The 23,878-nt window shown below is 37.6% G+C and overlaps 1 protein-coding gene across 2 annotated transcripts in view; it reads left to right on the top strand.

Moving 5' to 3' along the window:
- The window catches only part of KCNK2 (potassium two pore domain channel subfamily K member 2), a 129,703-nt gene that overhangs the window by 3,710 nt on the left and 102,115 nt on the right, over positions 1-23,878 (top strand). For both annotated transcript variants that reach the window (XM_040552673.1, XM_040552672.1), the window contains exon 2: positions 20,260-20,455. In XM_040552673.1, coding sequence (XP_040408607.1) covers positions 20,422-20,455 — 34 coding nt within the window. In that variant the 5' untranslated portion in view covers positions 20,260-20,421. The remainder of the gene's footprint in view (positions 1-20,259; positions 20,456-23,878) is intronic.

Genomic DNA, 23,878 nt, shown 5'->3' with positions numbered 1-23,878 from the left:
GGACTGAGAAAAGCAGGAGAGCTTAGGAAATGCCAAAACTGAAACAAGGACAGTGTGAAAGAGGGACAGCCTTGCATGAGGTGCTGTACAGTGAGGATGGGCAGGCTGCATGCAAAACACATCCCAGATGAGCGTGGAAGGATGGGTCTAGTAGCACAGTGGGCTGCAATGCAATGCAGCCTGTTGCGTTGGGAGTTTCAGCACTGTTTTTTTATGGACTTGTGTGAATGTGGGTGTGGAGGTAAGGTGCATTCAGGATAGTAAAAGCGGCATATCTCCTCCACGTTCGTGCACTTTGGTGAACTGGAGATCACCTTTTCTCCCATAACTTCCACAATCACTATCGCTATCTCTTATAGTTCTGTAGCTGACTGTGGGGATAGTTATGGCCAAATGTACACCATATTTTTGGATCTCTGTGTTTTGTCTTGACTGACAGGCCTTCAGCAGACTTGTTGGCACAAAGTAGGAAATGGCTCACTGACAGCAGAAGGAATATGTCCTTCTTGGAGATATGAATCCTTCCTTGGATGAAGGAGCTGCTGTGTACTGCCAGCTAGCATTCTTGCTGATTGTTAAGTTTCCAAATTAAAAATGATTTAACTCTACATGAGACAATATGTGCTATGAGATGATGATGTGGTGTGGATCTTTATTGCACAGATAGGGAATCTAAAACAAACCTAACCACTCACCTTTTTTTTTTTTTTTTTTTTTTCCTTCTCATTCCCTTCCCTTGTCCCTTGCAACCACTCCTCCCTGGCACCAATAAAACATTCTTTCTTCCCTCACAATTTTAAATAGGGAGGTAACGAAAGTGATCAACCTGCCAAGAGTAAGGGGAAGGGGATGGAAACATTTGGTGGTAGTGGGAAATAAAGGAGAGGAACTGATCATTCCTCAAAGTCATTCCTTTGCTTCTGAAAATATGTAATTCCAGTACTGATGCCACAGAAAGAATAATCTTTCCCATTGCTGAGAAAATGTTGGGAATGCCTGCTCCAAAAAGTACACAGCATCCTTGTCTGTATGCTGACACATCAGCCTTCATTCCAGAGATGGCATGGGTCTCAAAGGAAAGAATAACATTTTTATTCCAGAATATTAGTGGCCTGAGGCTAATCTCTGTGAACTGTCTACAGCTGAAGCTCTTCTGCACTGGGAAATGACATTCATGTTGGAACAGGAATGCAGGAAATTAATGTGGTAACAAACACAGCGCTAAACACGGCTTTCTGTATTTGGAGTTGGGCTCTCATTTGTGCTAAACCCACTTTACCTACACAGGAAGCTATAAAAGGACTGTGAAGTGGGTATAAATGCTAGAGTCACAGGCATTTAACAAGACATGGAATACCCCAACTTAAAAGACATTTTAATGCACTTCACTGGTCTAAACAGAAGGGGAAATAAGTAATTAAAAGAGGCCATTGTTTTCTGGTCATGGTAGCTTCATGCTGAGGTCAAGTTTATGCTGGATTAACACAGATTAGGAAAATGAAAACCCCTATGCACATCTCTGTAAAATAAATGAGGATCATATTTTTATATTAGTCTGTTAAAAGCAACATGCTTAGCATGGTTATGTTTACCTGTAGATATTGGTGTCCATAACCCTAGGAAATACCTAGCACCATCTGCCCATTCTTGCAGAGGTTCAGGAGGGATCACTTAAAAATGGCAGGTGCACACTGACAAGAAAATCCCATTTGCTAAATGTCTTTAAGGAGCACACTGCCTCTGTTCAATCCAGCTGCTATTTTTGTTAGGACCTGTGCATCACTAGGAATGCTTCCTGTCATAATGCATTATCTTTGAACAAAAATGAGTTACATTTTTCTTCTGTGAGAATTGGGATCTGGAAGTACCTGTAACGAATTTGTACAAATCATAGTAAGATTGGAAGCATTAGGCAATAACTACTTAATCCTATAGCTATTTTATTATCATTTCTTTGCTATCAAGATAGAACAAGTAATTGAAATTTTAATCTGGGATATTTGCTAAGACATTAAGCCCACTGTAGATTCAATTAATGTTGCAGTGCTGTGGGTTAAAGATGAATTCCCTGTTACAAAGATATGAAATTATTGGATCTCAGCAGTTTTGAGGTAAGGAATTGAGTTGAGTTGGTTGTACTTGCTGTCTGCCCACAAGGTGTACAGAGATGATCAAAAGGTTAGCAAGCCTTATATGACTTTGTTGCATGCTAATACAAATAGACCTGCAAAAGCAGGATCTTCTGAAGTTAACCTATAAGGTAATATTTTAGCAGGCAGTCTAGTGCAGGCATCATAAAAATAATGAGGGTATGACCTTGGGGAGTACTATGTTTGTCACTTTCTGATCCAGACTGTCCTTTCCATTTAGCTTGAATAGAATTATATGAAATATTTTTAAAATGAAGGGAAATGCATAGTACAAGGTAGAAGATGCTGGTGTTGTTTTAGTTCTGTTTTCATGCCGCATAGAAAGTGAGATAGAGTTTTGGATATGTTCCTCAAGAAAAGGAGCCAAGAAATTCTGGTTTTAAAAACTGATGCTGACATTTATTCATAGCCAGAAAGAATGAGGTACCTCCTGTGGCTTAGTTACCCCACTTTTGCTAGAGGATTGCTAAATTGTCCCTAGTTACCCTATTTTCAAAATGTAGAAGCAGTACTTACGTTATGAAAATTAACTAGATAGTGTATGACAAATTGCTTTGAAGACTGACTATCAAAGAAATTGTGTACTTTTAAATAGTGCTTGGTATTTAATAACTTATCAGATAGCTGGCTTCTTCTCCCTCTGTCTTGCAATAATTTTGCAATTTGTTTCAATGACAGTAGGATGACCTCCAGAGTTTCTACAATTTTCATCTATGTTTTGTTTGAAGACTGCAATGCTCTAAATGACTTCTGTATTTTCTACAACCCCAGTCCTGTTTGACACTCAAAAAAAAAAGTCCTATGATAATTCAGGAGACAAAAGATCTCCTTAGGCCCTAAGATCCTTTAACATTTTAGATATTTTATTGCATCTAAATTCCAGCAGTATTTTGGATGCACATTTTCTCTACTTTCATCACTCTTTCACTATTCACTATTTAAAAAGAAAGCCAGTTGTTCTGTCATTCTGAATACTTGTGACAGATCCACAGTGGCTTCATGTGGATGTGATCAAAGTGAAATCATGCCTAATAATAAGAACTAATAATAAACAGCATAGAACCAGCTTGATTGTACAATTGTGCACAGTTTAAGAGAATAAAACGTGTGCTCACTTAATGCAGAGAACTATTGTTTTGTAAGAATAATTTCCAAGTTATGGGAAAATAAATTTAAAACTCGTGGCATATATCCTCATCTGAAAATGCGGGGGAATTTAGAGCTGCATGGGAAGTTTGTGGCTTAAACCCATCTCTGGGGAAAGTAGAAGTGTTGATGAAGTAAGTCAGGGTAAAACAGTGACGACTCATCCGTTTAAAAAAAGGTAACTGTATTGTGATACATCTGAGAGGGTCTGCCAAGAGAGATGATTTTTTTCTTACCCTGTTGTCCTCTGCTCAATGTACATACTTCTGTCTATTCTCAAAGGTAGGTACTGAGCTGGCTGGACCTTTAGTCTGGGCTGATCTTTTGGGAGCTGCACCCTTTCTCCCCTATGAATGGGAATAGGCTGTGCCATGTTCTGGCTGTGCCAGCCTCCCATGTCCTCACCTGATGGCTTCACACCAGGAGTGTCACCAGCAACGGTGACCTTGGGCACTTGTTGTCTCAGCTGCTGCCGAGCCTCTGGCCTTCTAGCACTGGTCATTTTGTAAGTTTCCCGTACTTTGTCTAGTCCTCCAGCTCTTTCGGATAACGTAACTGCACTCTGGCTTTTCACACTTGCACAAGAGCTCTTTTTATACTTCAGTTGCTGGGAAAACAACAGGAGTACATGAGCCAGATTTCATGCACCAGTGCCATGTGCAACAGGTGGACAGAACTTTATGTGACTTAGTTCTTGCTGATGGATGCAGGACTGTGTAGGACACTTCTTCCTTCCCCAGTGCAGGCATACAGGTGCTTACCAGTGGGAACTTCTCACTGTGGCTGCAAAGTTGTATGGTTACAGCAGTACTTAAGTTCAGGGTTGTTCAGACCCCTGGCACAGAACGTGGTCTGTACCAAGTAAATTGTATTGGATTTAGAATCTGTTGTTGACTCATTTAAATCAACATACATGTAGGAGAAACAAATATATTGCCTGCTAACTACACAAAAGATGTATGTATTCTATTGCATCTCATTCTATTATTTTTGTCCTTTGGTTAATAAATATAATAAACATGCCCAAGTTAAATACATTACTGTGGGATGCTAATATACTGAGGATATTGAATATAATAGTCATCCTGGACAAATGGTCCAACAGAACAAATGAAAAAGTACATAAATAAGTTTTTACGATTTGATGCGATTATTCTGTCTTAAATTTCTAGGGACAATAATTATCACTCTAATTTCTTTCTCAGAAGTCCTAAATAGCAAGATAGAGGAAAAAAAGGACCATCACTGGAGTCACAGACCAGTAACTGACTTAGATCATCTATAGTGTATTTTAGTCTAATTTATTTTAAACAGTCAGTTGTTTAGCATATGCATACTTAAGAGAGTCTCTCCTAAGAGCACAAAAAATGTTAATGTGTAATATAGTTGTGCTTTATAGAGGTATATGTTCATTATAATTTATAATGGTTATTATAATTTATCTGACTTTGGTCAAGCTTTGATTATCTGTTACTTGTTAGCAGACTTCTGCTTTATTTAATAATAAATAAATATATAAATTATGAGAAATAATGAGTATTTAATGCAAAGCAAGCTTGCTACACTTACTTTTTAGTACAAAAAATATTTTAAAATATCAGTAAGCTTTCCAGCACACAAAAATGCTGAACTAATCACTCAACACTATTTTGTGTTCTTTGACTAAAGTTTCAGCATTGCAATGGAAAACAGCAAGGTTACCTGCCCAGTGCAATTTTCATGCAGATTCCACCTGAGCCCTGAGCTGTAAATGTATATACTTTACATAGGTTCCTATTTTTGTGCTGTACATGCTCAGTGTTGGAATAAAAAGAAGAAAAAAAAAAAGAAATAAATGTGCATCTGAAGGCTGGGTTTAGCTTTGCACTTAGCTTGACCAGGTTGGTTACAAATACGGTACATGAACTCTAGAGTAAGAGTGGAAAAGTAGACCAGTCATACATTCCTTTAAACAGCACACAGTTTCATAGATACTGCTACTTTTCTTACTTCTGCATGCACCATGCTCTGTGGATGTCTTCAGTAAATAAAAAAAACCAACAGGGTATAGGTGATGCTTACGGCCTTCTGAGTCTTCACACATCATGGCAAGACCATACAAGAAATCCTCTTACTGTTTCTGTCATTCTTCTCTTGTCAATCACATCATCCCTACCAAAGGCATTTAATCGGAGCCTCTTATCCATATACATACAGCAGATAGCCCTGGAATTTTCTGTCCTAAAACCTTTGTAGGGTACAACTCTAGTCTTGTTTGTGTTGATAATATACCAATATGAGTAGAATTTCCTGAGTTTTCCTGTGGTCTTTAGCTTGACAGACTTTGTTGGATATGGGCTTTTAGGCTGTCATCGTGTTTCATTTCCCAAATATGACTGAAAGAGGCCTGTGCTGTAATCTCCATATGACTGCTGGATTTTTATATTCCAAACACTCACTGGGAAATATATCTAAAATGTGGCCTATAGCTTTTTGCAAAATTTATGGACAAGTTCACAAATATTAGTCATGCTGAGAGATGGTACTCATTTTAATCCCCAAAACACGATGCCAAATAACGTTGTGTCTCCTTACCTGTACACTTGTATTGTTAAAAATTGTTTCACACACAATTGAAAAGCAGGGCAGACAAGTCCTTGTATGAAGCTTCGTATCACTTTAAGTTTAGTGCTTGAAGGCTGTGCATCAAAGAATTTTGCGCATCATTAGTTTGTTCCTTGCCAGACTATGTGGTACCCACACAAATATTACCATCTGGTAACTTCTGTTTAAAGCAGCTGTTGTCAGAGTATTCCAGAATTTTAATCGGTATCTAGATTTCTAAATACCAAAGCCAGGATACCTTTGATCTCATTGCAAAGGGAAGAGCTTCTTGAGTTATGGGGCTGCATTACAGATTGCTGATCTTCTCCTTGCACTAGACCCATGCACAAAAGGGCCATGTTCCAGTTATGAGGTCCCAGATGATAAATGACTTGTTTTAGGATAGCTTTCTGTGAGAACATCTGCAAGGTAATTAGGCTTTACAAGTTTGACTTACATCACAGAGAGGGAAACGGTGAGAGGAGAGTGAAACAGAGCAAGAGTTGTCCACTAAATTGTGATGTGCTGGGAATTGTTTGGACTCTTGAGCTTTAAGGCAGTGTGTAAATGAAAGCATGGTAACTTCGGTTTGGTGCAATGCTTCTTGGCCTTACCTTGATAAAAAGCAGCCGCTTTCAGTATTTGGTAGATGTGGGTCAGATCACAGTTAAATACTGAAGCAATTTGAACAGCTTTGTAAGCAGCAAAATCCTAAAAGGACCAGTATGCAATGTGATTTTTTTTTTTTTTTTTTTCACAAGAATTTATTTATCATTTCAGAGAGAGACAATAGTGGAAAGATATTGATGAAAAAAATGGCAGGAAAGGGGCTTCCACAGCTGACAAGTGACAGGTGTGAAAATTCCCATTTTCTTGAATCACCGGGAGTTTAACTTTTAAGCTACAGAAGTAATTTAGTAGGAAATTCTCTGTGATACAGTGGTGAGAAGTAGTATTGCCTTCGCTACAGTCTCAGGACTCGGTTATTTTGTTACCAATAGAAAAGTGGGTTTTTCTCCAGGGAATTCACTACTGGTATTTTTTTTTTTCCAGTTAGTGGAGTTTTGCCATTTATGCAGCATGTAATAATCATGACATGTAAGTTGTAACTATAGAAAACACCGGTATATTGCTGAAAATTACAACTCTGTCTAGGAGTTATTGGAGGGGAGAAAACTGGAGGACTTGTTGCTATAGTAGTGGTATAATGTAGCCCACTATTTATTCCTGTCATAGCTGAATAATATTGGCATGGGATTTCTGTGAAACACAGCAGAGTGTAGGTAAGAAATCAGTGGATACATTTAAAGGTTTGACATAAAAGTGTTTGCATATCAGTTCTCTGTTGTCTGATCGTACCCATTCCCAAAAACAACAAATGGAAGGCCATTCCCTTCCAAAATTCTAAATATAACATTTTTGTCCCCCTAACCCTTAAAGACTTGTTCTTCTATGCTGTGGAAATACTGTTATTTTAAACACTTTTTTCACTTTTAGAAACCGCTGAAGCTAATGCTGTTTCTAGGGGATGCTCTTCAGGAGTGTTTTGCAGTGTGGGCACTGGGGTTTACAGGTATTGCAAAGAGAGAGAAGTGCTTTCCTGTGATTCTTCTATAGCTTCTCACAGCTCTCCTTGCCTGCTGAATTCTTATGATTAAGGTTTTTCCACATTTTTGGCAGCTAAAGAAGCCATGTAGGCTTGACATCTGGTTGTCCCATGGAGTCTAAGACACAGGTGGGTTACTTGTTTCTGCAAACTCTGCTTAGTACGCCATTGCTGGTGTCTTCTGTCATTGGGACTATATGTTTCCTGCTGCTTGTAGTAATCTACCTGCTTGCTTCTGACACAGCAGCCTGGATACCCTTTCAGCCGAAACTGTACTACTTCTTCACCAGGGATTAAGGGAGTGGATCTGAGCCCTAGGCTTTCACACAGCTATTGTCTCTGATCTTGTTCAGATCAGAATACAATTCAACAGTGAGCTATGTTTATCCTTTGTTAATAGCTCCACAGAAACAGCACAGGAGATGAATTTGGATGAATATCCAGAAACATAGTATATATGAAGACATATGCTCTCTGTATTGCCCTTACTTATGTTTAATGCATATCATTTATTTTGTAAGCTTATCAGTCCAGGCAAGAGAGTGGGTTTCTATAAAGCAGTGTGTTTTCCCTCTTCTCTGACTTCACTGAAGGCAGAGACAAGCTGGAGGCACCCACACTCTTTTATGCATATCTACTGCTGTTCATCAATCAGAGAGCCACAGTCAGCTCATCAAGGCACTTTGCAACCTTTGTAATATGCAGTTGCTGGTGAATTTTCCCCTTCCAGCATATAATTGCTCAGTCCCTACTTTATCATGGATTTAATAAGATATTTTTCTCAAGCATTCAAGTGTTTTTGCTAAAGTACAATTATAGTGATTGTATTAAGAAATGTCGTGAGTTGAAAAAATGCATGAAGCCTTGTTTGGAAATGAGGTAATATTAGCAACACAAATTACATGAAGTTTGGAACTTGACCAAAACAACTTAAAGAAGAGCAATTTTTGGAAGACTAAGATATTTTTTGAATATCGTAAAAGTGTTTAAAGTATTGAGAATATCACAACAATGCTGATTTTAAACAGAGGAATCAGACAGTTATGATCTCACACTTAAGTAAATTAAGAGTGATTCTACTGCAGCAAATATGATTCTGGCAATAGAAAAACAAATATAAGTAGAAGGAGAACCAACCTAAGAGATCCTTATCCTTTGGGAAACTCAATGCACATGTCAAGCTTGACATTTCCTGACTATTTTCTGTGTTTAAACAGGCAAAACCAATGTGCCTCCCATTGCTTTTCTGGTGCCCCAAATGTCATCTCAGTATGAATAACATATATGAATACATTTTGCTTGTACTAGAAATCATAGCACTTAGCAGGGCATTCTGCTGTGCCTTACTCCTCCAGTTTGGCAGACCAGAGTTCATAAGAAGTAGTCATCAGAAAGGAGGGAGCTTGCAAAGCCATGACATTTCAACAGTACCCAGCTTCTCTTAACAAAACTCTTGATAGGCAGAACAAAAACAACAGGCTGTATCTTTCAAGAGCCGTTTGATGTTATTGAGTTTATGCCTGGAGCACCAGTAGCATTCCGCCTTGTATGTTAGAACTAGACCATGAAAGTAGCCTGATTCTATTAGATCCGCTTGTGTAACATTTATGTTTCTTTGGGTTTTAAAAGAGATAGGGACATATGACTTTCTGAATCACATTAGACTATTGATTGATAAAGTCAGATATCTTGCTTCCTACAAAGGCCATGACCTAATACATGAGAGTTGCAAATAGCAGCTATTCAGATGTGGCCAACTATAAAATACTAAAGACAGAAAGTAACTTCTGCCTGCTCCTATCACAGCTCCAAGAATTTAAACAATCTATCCATATTTGTCTATTGCTAGTTAACATTGTCTTAAGGAAATATTTGGAGCTATATTTTTAATTAATATATTTATGTTATTAAAAATAAATACAATTTTATGGACTTTTCATAAAAGCAAAGAAATATCTATTGACTTTGAACTGCAGGTTAGAAAAATGGAAATCCCCTTCTCCCCTTCCCTGACATAAACAAGTTATTGAGATATTAAACAAGCATATCTCAAAAATGAGAGAATGGGAAACTGCAGCTTGTTGTGCCAAGGCCACTGATGGAACTATTTCTGGTAGTAAATTTTGTTCAGTTGTAAATCTGTGTTGGCTTCAGCCCTCAGCCACTATCTATGGAATTAATCAATGTTTGAAACTGGATGAATAATTCTATTTGATCTATTTCAGCTTGTGAAATCCATCTTCAGGTTTCAGCTCCTTCATGTATTTATCCACATACTACCTGAATCCTTTTAAAACTGTGTTTGTCTCCCCTCAGGACGATGGTTCCAATAGTATGAGCTGCCTCCTAGTTCTGCAAAGGGTTCTGCTTAAACAGAAACAAATCAGAAAGGCTGTGCATGGGCAAAAATGCATAATCCAGCCCTGATGTTTCAGTCTCTGGATTAAGTGGATATATGGTTGATATTCTAACAACACTGAAGTGAATGGTGCAGTTCCCATGCATTTTGTAAAGAAAATGGCTTCAGGTTTGGTCCCAATTCTTGCATGTGAGACTGTTAAATTCAGAATCGCTCATACTGTTTTGAAATGTCCAGCTCTACCAAATGTCTCTTGCCAGTTAAACAAAAGACAATGCAAAGCTGACTGATGTTGTTGCATTATAGATATTTCTAATAATGTGTATTCAAACTCTATTTATATCAGCCTTGTGCTACAACTTCAGGTTGGTCTGGTTGAAATATAGCTTCCTTATATTAAAGAGGTCAGATTAGGCTTTCTAATTTGAATGATTTTGAATCAACATAGCAGCAGGTGATTCATTCCCTCCTCCTAAAGGTACGATATGACTACTTAGGTGCAAGAGAAACTTGGTGAAAAATGCTGTGATTTAGTGGTGGGGATGGTTATCTGTTTATTTCCAATTTTATGAAGTCTTGGTTGGAGCAGCTATTCTATCTCTGGGCTAAAAGACCATCCTGCATTTGATAGTCTTTGTATTTTGGGCTTACACTTTCTGGTTCTGTTAGAACTCCATTCCTTTATGGGTTTCAGTTAATGTGCCTTATGTCCTTCATTCCCTATTAGACATCAGTAAAAAGCTAATATTCAGTACAACCTATTTCTAAAAGCTAAGAAATATTTCCTTTCCCTTCCTTTTTTTTTTTTTTTTAAATGCTTCCTTAATAACTTTAATGAAGCTGTTTCTAGGTACCTTCCGTTCAGATCCCACTCTTCTCAGTGAACACATTTAGCTACTGACATCAGAAAAACAAAATTATACATTTTAAAAACAATCAAAGTGTGACAGTTAATGGCAATGTGATGAAATAGGCATAATGTGGCTTTATTGTGGGCAGCAGAAAACTGATGTTCTTAATTATTCATTTTCTTGCTTTTAGGTGCTTGGATTTTTAATGTAATGTAATAGGTACCATTTTATCACATTGTTACATTTAGCGCCTTGAAGTGGATTTTGGATTATTTGTGATGATTTGGTTGTTTGTTTGGTAATCTGGTAATACTTGGATGAAATGCAGGAACAATCTATAAAGTGACAGGCTGGTGAGAGGGAAGGTCAGACGGATGTAGTTCGCACATCATTGGGAAGGTATAGGCTAAAAGCAGTTGGAGACTTTTTTTTTTTTTCCTTGCTACCAGTATTGTGACAGAGCTGCTGCAAAGCTTTCCAGCAACATGGGAAATAGTATTTATTTCTGTTGCGGTGGTTAGGAGTTGAGGCCAAGGCTGGAGATGGACTAATTGTTCCTATCCCGATACTACGTGATGAAAAGGAAACTTGAGCTGAGTTGCTTACAATGCCCTCTCAACATATTTCCCAGTCCTCTCCAGAATAATTGCAGCTGCCATAGCTTCTGATGGCTCTGCATCAGACAACAGGCAGGAAAGCTTATGCAGTTTTGCTGCATTTAACTTGCTTTTCCAAGTTGCTGCAGTCCACGCAGTAGAGAGGGAGTTGTCTCTTGTATTCATCCTTGCCTGTGTTTCTTCCTTCTCATCTAGTGTGACTGTTGCTGGCCTTGAAATATGTTTTTGTGGCACAGGAGTAAGAGGACACCCCTGTATCTTTACATAACCTCTTACTGACAGTGGAACAAGCATATGACAGGAAAAAGTGGAAACGGGGTCTATTTTTGATCTGAATCTTCCCTCACCTGGTGAACTGGAGAAGAATAAAGTCCCTCTTTCCCTCCTCAAGCATACCAGTCAGCAGCATCTCTCTGTCTTATTGTAGAAGAAAATCCACGCTTTGAACAATCTGTTTATAGAACACAAATCACAATAAGAGTCCAGTTGCCTGTAAGTCAGTGGAAGAATGGTACAGTTCACAACAATTTTGCACTGCCTTGTCCTTTTGAGTAATTTGGGTTCAGAATTATTTGGATTCACCTGTGAGCAGCGATTCTCTCCACTTGTACGGAAATGACTGGAAATACATCAGTTTACTCCTGCCTTCAGGGCAAAGATTATAATAAATTTCAGGTTATGATCTGAGAATATATAATGCCTTCTGTTTAAGTGCAATGGAGATCATTTTGTTTTTCATGGATACTGAATGCTAGTATGGATTCGGCAGCTCAGTTCTTATTTATCTTTCAGGCCATTAAATCTGACATTTAACTCTGTGGGAAACAGAAACCATTTTGTTCACCATTCTTATGAAGTCATTAGAAAGGCTGAGGTACATCTGTAATGGCAGTCCATTAATATAATCATTGTATTTAATAATAGGCAACTTGCAGGCTTGGATTTTCTTAACACCGTTACTGAGAGAACTACTAGTCCTGGTCTTTCCAAAGGACTATGGAGCTTTTACCTTCCTTCAAATGCAGGTGGTTGGAGATATTCAGACCACCTGCACCCCCTGCAATACACTGCCCAGCAGAACTGGGAGAGAAATGTAACTATTAGACTATCTTGTTTCAACCCATTCATGCATTGATGTTTCCTGGGTACGTTTTCTCGCCTCTCTATAACACCAAAGTAGATTTGAGCCTTATGGCAGAAATTCTGAGTAAGTACCGGGGATGTAAGCAACTTATGAAGCCAGTCTTGCTCCAGAGATACTACCCGGATGGCAGTCAGACTCCTCAGAAAGGCTCGCTATCATTTCCTAATGTCATATTCCCATCATCAAGCAAAACAGCTTAATCTAATGCGAACAACATGTGCAAGACGTTTGAGTGTCTGGTGTCACCTATTCAATATATAAATATTTAAATACTAACTTATGAGATATTGTTTTTCTAACATGCAGCTCTGTGTTTTTCTAAGACACAGCAGCTATCCATCTGCCTCAAGTATACAAAAGCACCCATATTTTCTATAACTCGTGTGCTCTCATGTAATTGAAAAAAAGTTCTAGTTGCTTTCTGAAAAGTGACAGTAAATAATTCCATCCTCATGCTAGGGCTATTGAGTTATGCTGTTTCTTTCCAGTGATACAGTCTCACAGTCTTCAGATTAATCCTGTCTATACAGACCTGTTGAGCACAGTGAGTTACTGCCGATCTAGCTGCAGGCAGCATCCATCCCATTCTGTTGATCCACGGGGAACAGAACCCAGCTCTTAAAATCCTTCCTTGGCTGGACTGAAGTTGGCAGTTTACAAGCCTGTATGAGGAGATCAGCTGCTTCAGGAAAGGCTGTTTCTGTGTACTTTTGAATAGGATGATCTTATAAGAAAGAGTAAATGTAGTAAATAGCTGAAAGCTGCTGTACGTGACTAAAACAGGACAGAATTGAATTGTTGGTGTCCCAAGTTTCTCCCTTCTAATGCTCTATTCTTTCCTCTGGATTAGCAGCCATTTTCATGAACACTCATTCCTTCCCCTAGCTGTTGGCTAAGAGGCCATTTCTGAGACTGATGCAATATCTTTCAAGATGAGAGTGCTTTTCATAGAAACACAGGTTGTTGTCATATTCCTATCCTATTCCTATCCTTTTTCTATGTTGTCATATTCCTATCCTTTCCCCTAAAACCCAATACACCTGTATACCACACTGTAAAATGGATGGAATGGTTCATTTTTCCTTCACAGACTTCTTTATGGCCACAGCAAAGATTTTATTTTAACACCAAATTTGTGACTGTCAATGTAGCTACCTCACAGTTATGTAAATTTTCTATGGAGACATGGGGTGTCTTGTCTGTGGCGGGAACCCCAGTTTAGCAAGGTGGGTAAATTTGCAACTCTGTTAATTGCATAGTCTATCTTATTACCTTATGCTTCAGCCTGCTCTGAGTCATCTGTTGTTCGTTTCTTCCCTTGTGAAGTAATGAATCTGTGCTTCTCTTTGTTTTTCACTCAATTCTGAAGTATTAATAGAGCCTTTTTTTTTTTTTTTTTCCCCTTTGGAGAGTGTTGCTTTTAAAACTCATTTTGCTTCTTAGCCTTTCTGATGCTATTATCGTATTCCCATACCATTTCTTTCTATTCACACTTTGTCCTTTTATATGATTCTTTATCTTAAATGCTAACAAAGGGAAATTTATTTAAGAATTGATACAAATTATTTAATTTCTTTTCAACTTTTAAAGCAAGTTCATAATTCTGGTTATTCTTACAAAAATAGTCATATAAATGCTTAAATTAATTGTGGATCTTGTACAGTCTTGTCACAATGTAAAGGATTTTCTCTCTCATTTTGAGTTCGCCACTGTTTACTTTCACTGCAGCTGTGGTTGTGTGCCAGTGTAGTATGATGTTCCTATTGTGTAGCAATACTTTCCATGTCAACATATATGTGTGGATATCTGTCCTTTACAAATATAATTTTACATCTAAAATCTACAATTCAATTCCTATGTCTCCATTTTATCCTAATTTCTCAGAAGAAAACAGTCATCAGCAAATAGTTTCACTGCAACTGGAGTCAGTGGTGCCACTTGTATGGTTATGCCTGTGATGCTGCTGTTGAATGAAGGTACATATATGCAAACTTTTCACCACCCTCATAGTAAGGAGGAAATTCTTTACTTTGAGTGTGGTGAGGCTCTGGCACAGGCTGCCCAGAGAATCTGTGGATGCCCCATCCCTGGAGGTGTTCAAGACCAGGTTGGATGGGGCTTTGGGCAACCTGGTCTAGTGGGAAGTGTCCCTGTCCATGGAAGTGGGGTTGGAACTGAATGGTTTTTAAGGTCCCTTCCAACACAAACTATTCTATAATTCTATGATTCTATGATCTTACCTTCCAACAGTACCAGTAAGAGGGAGATGTGTAATATAGGAACTGAAGTTAGGATCCCGAACAGTTTGATTCCTACTTGCAGTTCTGGCACAGCTAAGGCACCTTACTTGTATCTATAGAATGGACTAGTATCAGTCCTACCATAGTCAAATGATGTGAGACTGAATAGAGAGGCATTATGAAAAATGTGAAGAATTCAGAGTATTGTTCAGGTAGAATTCATATGTCTTTGAAAGTAGACAAATGTTTATTTAGAAAAATAGTTTATATTTCTATCCCTTAAGTGTTGTATGAGAGAATTTTCCAAAGTGCTGTTTTGCCAATGATTTCAGAAGAAACAGAATTACCCTGATAAGATTTTTTAAAAGAAAAACCTTACTTTGAATATTTTTCTAATGAGATAATGATGTCATTCTGTCAGCTGTGCATTTTTTCTTTATCCCTATAAGTGCCATAGCTGCTATGAATATAAAAAATGTGACATTTTTAGGAAATTTACATCAACACACATAAAGAGATTTGATATCTTTATCTAAATCAGGAAAACATACTGTATATAAATGAAGATATCATCAGGTTCAGTCAGCACTTTGGTCACAACAACCCCATGCAATGCTACAGGCTTGGGGCAGAGTGGCTTGAAAGGATCTGGGGGTGCTGATTGATGCTCGCTTGAACATGAGCCGGCAGTGTGCCCAGGTGGCCAAGAAGGCCCACGGCATCCTGGCTTGTATCAGGAATAGTGTAGCCAGGAGGACCAGGGAGGTGATTGTCCCCTTGTATTCTGCTCTGGTGAGGCTGTACCTCGAGTGCTGTGTTCAGCTTTGGGCCCCTCACTACAAGAAGGACATTGAGGCCCTGGAGCGTGTCCAGAGAAGGGCTACGAAGCTGGTGAAGGGCCTGGAACACAATTCCTATGAGGAGCGGCTGAGGGAACTGGGGTTGTTTGGTCTGGAGAAGAGGAGGCTCAGGGGAGACCTCACTGCTCTCTACAGCTGCCTGAAAGGAAGGTGTGGGGAGCTGGGAGTCAGCCTCTTCTCACAGGTAACTAGTGATAGGACTAGAGGGAAAGGCCTCAAGTTGCACCATGGGAGGTTTAGGTTAGAAATTAGGAGACATTTCTTCTCAGAAAGAGCAGTCAGGCATTGGAACAGGTTGCCCAGGGAGGTGGTGGAGTCACCGTCCCTGGGGGTTTTTAAGGCAAGGTTGGACGTGGTGCTTAGGGACATGGTTTAGTGGGTGACATTGGTGGTAGGGTGATGGTTGGGCCAGATGATTTTGGAGAGCTTCTCCAACCTTAATGATTCTATGACTCTGTGATTTACCTGAGCTTATTCAGGACTTGTTTGCTCAGATGCTGAATTTGCCTCTCCAGTTCATGGACTAGGGTGTTTACAGCCAACCTATAAGACTGTTTTCAGATGTTGTGTCTGACGTGAGACCTGAGAACTACAAGTTAAGAGGCAGAAAACAACAGTTTACTGAGCGCTAACTCACTGTAAACCAGTGTGTGAGCACCCCTCAGTCTGTTTCAGGACAAAGACAGTTTAGTTCAAGTCAACTCCAGCAATGTCTGAAACTCATCTGTTTGACTTGGTGGTGAAGCAGAAAGCAGAAGATGCTTTTGGAAGCTGCCGAGGACGGATTATTGTTTTATTTCTTCTGAAACAGATCAAGGGATGAAACTATGAGTGAGCAGCTTTGCCAGGCAAGCAGCCCTGCCTGTGGGGCAGCTGTGTGTGTCGCTATGCAATGGGTTTGAACCTTGGCCACCTTTGGACCTGGCCCGTTTTCTCAGATACAGGGAACTGAGGCCAGCTACTCCAGATAAGGAAGTTAGGGGATGTCTTTAGCCTAACATTTATGGTAACCAGCCCGGTGTTAATTGTCCTGTGATGTGACAAGGGACAAACAAGTGTTTCCTGCTCTTCTTTTTTTGGTAGCTTTCCATGCCTTAGGTGTGAGAAAAACATCTGAACTTTCTTGAACTTTGTAAACAGGAAAGGCTTTTATTACCTTCTTCAGAGAAGAGCGATTTGAGTAGTTTATTTGTAACAAAATGTCAACAGATTTATGTGTGATGGTACAAGAACAAAAGACATTTGAAACTTTGAATATATTCTTGCATTGTCTTCTCTCAGCTCATATAGCACAGCAAAAACCTTCTCTGATACATTAGAGAAAATGCTTCTGGGTCTAGACATATATTGCTACTGTGCTCAAATGCATAGATTACTATGCATATGCACTGTATGCAAAGCAGAGATGTTCTGTTTGTGGTAAACCATACAAAATTAGCTGTATTTTTTTGTTCTAAAATTCAATCAGAAAGAGAAACCTGGAATTGTCTAATGGAGTTTTTGATGGAAAAGAGGAAAAAGGTAAAACTATTTTGAAGGTTTAAGAGTATTTTTGAATTGTCTTGAAATGAATAATTCAGGCTTTTGGGGAATACATTCACAACTGCAAATTGTGATCAACACAGGAATAAAAACAACACAGATAAAAGGTTGAAACATGGAAAAGCAAAATAATAATAATAAAAAATGCCCAAGCCATTTCATAAAGCAGATAAACTTATGAGACTAATTAATACTGTTGTTTTTGTTTGTTTGCTTGCTTTTCAATCTGAATTGCCCTATCTGACATTGTCTTCTGGTATAAATGTATTCTATAGAAGAGACTAAAAAGACCCTGAAAAAGTTTTTTGATAACAGGTTTGGAGAGAAGAGGATAGTGAACAGAAAGGAAGCAAATAAACAGTGAGGGCAAAATGGATGTTGATGTAAGATCTACTAGCCATAATACTTCTTCAGTCTAGAAAACTCAGGTGACTACATGTTGCAGACTGAGATACATGAAATCAGAGTTATGGCTGTATAGGCTTAATATATAGATATGTAATGCAAATATAGTGATATTTCCATTATTTTATGAAAGTAAAGAGAATTTCATCTACCCCAATTCTCAAGGGATAACCCAGCATAATTCCCATTCCTCCAGGAATTTCAAGAAAACCTGTTAATTAGACTCTGATGTATAGAGCCTGAATCTCCCCCATCATGAATTTACACTATAAAATCTTCATTAACTGCAGCAGATTCAGATTAAGTGAATTTGTTTAATACACCCCTAATTATTGTTAGTACAAAGTGCAGGCACACAAGATTTATACAGAGAGTTGTGGCAATTGCTCACAGAAGTGAGTTACACAACTTACAGAAATGAGAACAGGTAATTTGTTTGCTTGTGTAATAACCAAATGATCAAAAATGGCCTAAATAAAGAGAATTGATCATCTGAAAGCATTTTTGTAGATGTGCACACCAGGAATACAATTTTGCCTATGGAAAAAAAAAAAGAGAGAAAAAAAAAAGAAAAAAGATTAAAGCTAAGCAATCAAAGCAGATTTAGAGCTGAAACATATGCTATGAGGAAAATCTCTCTTGATAATGTATGCCTTCATATCACAGTGTCAGGCTTGCTTTGACCATCTTTGATGCTTTTTATAGTTCCAAAAACTTACTTATTTTTGACCTAAAATTCCTGAGCCTTGGTTTTCTGTGGGATAGACTGTCGTTAGTTCGTAGGTGGCAAGATTTAAATTTTTGCTTTTCACAAGAGACACACGTCTGTATTAAAAGACCTGTATCACTTCAAAAGAAACAGGAGCAGAGGAGCTTTGTCTATGAGAATGGTTGCTGTAAGCAGTTGCTTGCAGAGAAGCTGGGATCCTGTACTTAAAATGTACAACATAGAAAACATTCTCTAAAGAGCTCCTTACACTAGTGACTTATTATCAAATAATGCACAGCAAAGTCTGCTGCAAGTCAGATTTTCCTACAATATGTATCTATGTCTTCATCATAGTTGTTCAAAAGCTTAGCTATCAGGCTCCTGGTAAGTATAAAGTTTTAAAGTTAATCAAAGAGACTATTATGGTCTTGCTTTATTTGGTCCTTGTCAACTGTGATTCACATTTCCTGCTCTTCACTGCAAACAAAGGACCAAGCAATCAAATTAAAAAAAAAAAAGTGTTCTAATATATTTGGCTGACATCAGGGCTTTAAGCAAAATATTAAATATTTTAGAGCTTCTGGTAGAAAGTTGTGAAAGTTGGGTATGTGAAACTATTGAGGTATCTATCATAGCAACTTAGATATGGCACATCCCCATATTAAGAGTTTCTATGAAAATTTTAAGAAATTACATCATATGACTGGCCATGAGTGCTGTAATTGCTTTAGTGCTGTCACATATGGGTCAGTTTCCAAAGTCTGGGCCAGATTACCAACCTGCGAAATTCATGAAAAAAGTTTGTGTTTAATTAAATGTGGGGGATTGAGTTCTTTGTAACACAGTCTTCCGAAGCTTTTTTTCTTTTTCTAAGATGGTTTTCTTTTTTGTCTGGAGTTTATCTGTCGACCATAAAAGAATTGGAATTATAAGTAGTGGATCAGAAATGAAGCATGCACAAATGTTTGGCTACAAGTTAAAGTCCCAAGGGTCAAGCCAGATTTTCTTTTACTGAACATAATATTATTTTGTTTGTAGCTGGATGTCTATATTTACAAGTGGATTCCACAATGTTCAAGAGCTATAATTACATTAATTCTCTTAACACTTCTCCATATATTCAAATATTTAAGATGATATATCAGAAATTTCAGAATAAGTTTATATGACTGATGTATCACCACGTTACTTAAAATAGCATTGCTTGTCTATTTTGTTCGGTGGCCATTATTGCAAATATTCCTGTTTTCTAGAATACAAAATAATTATGCTACCTATATATTTTGAAGGAATTAAAGAAAAAATAAACAGTATGCCTCAAAACACTGACATCTGAACTTAGCAAATCCAAGTGCAACTGAAGCTAGGGAACTAAATAACTCAGGGTCCTTTTTCAAAATTCATAATTGAGATAATCATAATATTGCACCACATGGGAAGGAAAAATGGATAGGGGAGATACAAGATACAAAATTGGAAAAAAAAAAAAGGAGGGTACAGAAAAGAAAATCAAACCTTGTGAAGAGTATGTTATTCCCTTCTCCTTTGTCCTAATCAAAAACTATTGATACAGTTGAGAAAAGATACTTGAGAGCCTGGTTTGTGACTGCTACTTAGGAAACATGAATTAAAAAAGAAATTGTAGCAATGTAAGTCTTCCTTCTTTAAAGAATGGATCAAATTATATACTTTGAGGCACACCTGACTCTTAAAATACACTGGGGCTCTTTCAGCAGCAATTAGACTACATGCTGCATATGCATGTTTCATGTGAATGATGCTTAAGAAAGGAAGAATTAATGGGAACACTGATTTTGATCTATTCATTTATAGCAAAGAAGCTGTGGCCTTTTAAAGCCTTCTGGAACATTTGAGATACAATTATTCAATCTTTTAAGGGACTCTGGGTAATTTTCATTCAGGTTTCTGTTTCCTAACCTGTTCAATCAGCTGTCATTTGTAAAATACTTTGAAGATATAAAACATGCTATAAATGCCATGTATCATAATTAGTAACTCACTGGTTTATTTTTATGTGTCTATTGAGTATTTTGGACAGGAAATACAGAAAGAGAACACATACATGTATGTGAGAAGAGAGTATGTTATGATGCAATGACTTGTTCAGAAGACTACTTAAAGAGAGCCATGAAGGAAATGCTTTATCTAAGACCAAAAGCATGGTGACTTCTGAATATTACATCACCAAATGAGGAACCTACAAGCAAGACATAATTTCTACTGTAAGTACCATTACTACAGACAAATATTTAATTTAGTTGAACTTTGCAAGTTATAATCAGTTTCCCTTGCATAAGACGGTGGACTAGAGTGAAGAGTTAGATTAACTGATTAATAATTACATTGGAGAAAATGCCTCAGTGACATATGTTTCATTTATAAATAAAAGAGTCTTTTTTTAGTTAATGGCCTTCCTTTTGAAATACTGATTGTCTATTAAGGTCTGATTAGACACAAAGTTGTGTATGAGTTAAGGTTTGCTATATCTGAATGGCATAATTTAGGACAATTGCACCAGTGTTCCAGTATGTTATTATTGAGAAGGCTTATTTGGGTGGTTGGAGATATCTTCAACTTTAATATCCTTAACTTAATAAAACTCCACTGTAATACTGTGCATATTTATTTCCTTAACAATACGATGATTAATTTGGAGCTTGGATTAGGAAAATGTTGAGTAGACTGGTATTTGTCCAGAAAACCACTTAAAACGTGCTTTCACTTAAACACATTAGTGTAAGTAGTCCTACTGCAGTCACATATTGGAGGTCCTTCTGTTTTTCCTTGGGAATTATCAGCAGGTTTGTAGGTTTTGGCTGGAAAGTTTTCTTAAACCCTGAAGGAAAATTCTATCCAAAATCTGAGAGAGAAAGAAATTAATGCTCTAGTGTTTAGACTGCATGAAATAGGAAAATCTGTTTGCAGATCTCTACTCTGCTTGATTCAGACTTTTACCGTAGGTTTCTGAATTAGAGATAAGTCTTTCATCCACCACAAAAGGAGTTGTTCTGGGTTCAGAACATTTCTGTTTGCTTTTGTGTATTTAGTGTTCAGGTTTTCGTCTTTTTTTCTTCCAAAACTTCACAAAATGTCTACTTCCCTCCAGTGTGATGTATGAGTGTGCTTTGTTCATGAGTAAGAAATATTCTGCTTCTGCTTGGTTGTCTGTAGTCCTGAATGAGCATAAGGCTAAACATAATCCTGAATAATATTTTTGGATTTGTGATAAACTACTTATCATCTTCAAAATGGAACCTTTAATACCGTATAATGGAACTTGATTCTTTGAGGCAGTTCAGTTGTTGATACGGTTGTGAGCCTGCTTTGGATCACTGTCTACATTTATGAAAGTGAACAAGAATTTGTATTTATTTGGAATGCTTAATTATGCTGAAATGATACCTTCCAAAATGCCTGCCTTTTTTTTTTTTTTTTTTTAAGGACCACTTTCCTTGAATTAATTAAATGCTTTATTACATATTCTTTTACTACTCTAAGGTGTGTACTATACATATAAATGCTGAGGTTGGAATTACTGATTAAAAAGCCCAGCTTATGGTGATTTCTCCTTGTTTGACATTCCTTCGTTCTCTGATCTCTCAGAGTATCAGTGATCACATTATTTTCTCTAGTATTATTTTAACTTTGTTTTCTGAAGCAATGTCAGAGGCTTTAGATAACCTGTTAACCATTAGCTCTACATCTGAAGAATAAGTAGTTTTGAATCTTTAGGAAGCTAATTAATTCAAGCATTAAATTTTAATTTCTAGAAACAACTCCTCCCACCCCCCAAGTTATTTTCTGTCAATTTATATCCCATGATCCTAAAGAGAATGGAAAACAACTGAGGTGAGTTGTACTGAGGTACCAAGGCTGCTGTTGCACCCAAGTGCAGTTGTTCCATAGCCTGCAGCACCACTACAAACTGTCCATGACAAATGAAGAATGCATTTGCGGAGTCAGAAGGAGACCTCAGGCAGGCAGAATGTAATTATCTAACGAGAATTTGAGAAAGGCCTCAGGACCACCTGGGAAGGAAGGTGTTGTTGCTGTTAGTAGGGTGCCAGGCAGAAAATGTTTTCAGATTATTTACTACACTGAGTAACCTACAGTGCAGTCATAATTTAAAATGATAGAACACTAAACAGAAAAAACGTACAGTGTCAGTAATTTTCAACCTAGTAATGAAGCATAATGGAACAGAGCCATCATGCTATATTACACAATCTGCATTTTATAGAATGTGTGAATATAACTTCAGAGCAGATATTTGCTGTCTGTTGGGTGAAATTGCACCAAATTTATATTTAAAAAACAAAAAGTACTTTTCAAAAGAAAAGTGAAGGAAGTAACTACTCTCTCCACTCTGAAATGGAAGTCTCACACGTGGACTTGGATTAGTAGGACACAGCCCTTTTCTGTATCGGTAGCATTAAATCTGAGGGGTACATTAGAGTACCTTTCAGAAGAGAGTTGGTGCACCACATTTAAAAGGAAGGTGGAGGTGAATATTAGCCATGGATTGTAACACAAAAGCCTTTTCATATGAAAAATAAAACATAATGTTTATGAGCCCACATCAGACGTGGTTTGCTTTGAACATTGTGTCTAATAGACATTTAATCTATACATCTTTAGGGTTATTGATGCTGTTTCAGTATTTGCAGGGCAGGAGCTGCAAGAAAAGCTATAATTAAAAGGAGAAAGGTGAGGATAAGAGCAGAAATAAGAAAGAATCATTAACAGCCTAATATCACAATACCTCAACTTCTTTTTCTGAGGATACTGGAGAAGCTGAGATGACAGCCTGTTAAGAGAGTAGGAAAGAGAAAGTATTTCTTGTATTTTTAAATGCATTAACACTAGCTATTATGTTTGAAAGTGAAGGAAAATAAGTAGGAGGCTGTCCCAGAACTGGCAGTAGTTATCTGACCAACTGTTCACCTTGCAAATATTTTTGCACTGCCCAAATGATGCTGCTGCCAAAAGGATGGTGTTTTATTCTTGTGGCCTCTGTTCCATTATTCCATAGGTCCTCAAATTTTCTAGTTTTCTAGATTAGCTAAGGAGCCACATCAGTGAATATATCCAGACACGTTTCAGACCACCACAGCTGTGAGGACTTATTTTGTAGAGAGTATTTAAATTTATTTATGTTTAGTGTGTATGTTTTGTGTTTCCGCTGGCCATTGGTGAGAACTCTACTGTAGTCAAGATTTTAAATTTGGAAGTATACCAAGTGCAGGCCAGATGAAAGCTGAAAATTGTCTGGGACAAGATAATGAAACAGATTTTGAAGAAGTTTGAAGAAAGTTTGTTTCCTAATAACTGTAAAATATTAAGTTTAAAAGACTTACAGGCAGTACTGTCAAAGCATGTTTGAAAAGTAGAGAGGCATCACATTGAGATGAAATAGGTTCTTCATGCTCTTGTTGTATTTTAATGATTGATTACCACATATAAAATACATAGTAGCTTAATTTCCTCATATGTATAGCCACTTCCTATCTCTATTAATATGCAATGAAAAGAGAGGATTTACTTCATGCATCCACTTCTGGAAGAGGAGGGAATTGCTCAATGCTTGCAGGCAAATTCTTATAACATTCAACATGTTCTAATGTTAAGATCTTCAGTATGATGTG

This window comes from Cygnus olor, chromosome 3 (genome assembly GCF_009769625.2).
Source record: "Cygnus olor isolate bCygOlo1 chromosome 3, bCygOlo1.pri.v2, whole genome shotgun sequence".
NCBI lineage: Eukaryota > Metazoa > Chordata > Aves > Anseriformes > Anatidae > Cygnus > Cygnus olor.
Note: the sequence above shows the minus strand (reverse complement) of the source record. Positions and strands in the feature narration are given on the sequence as shown.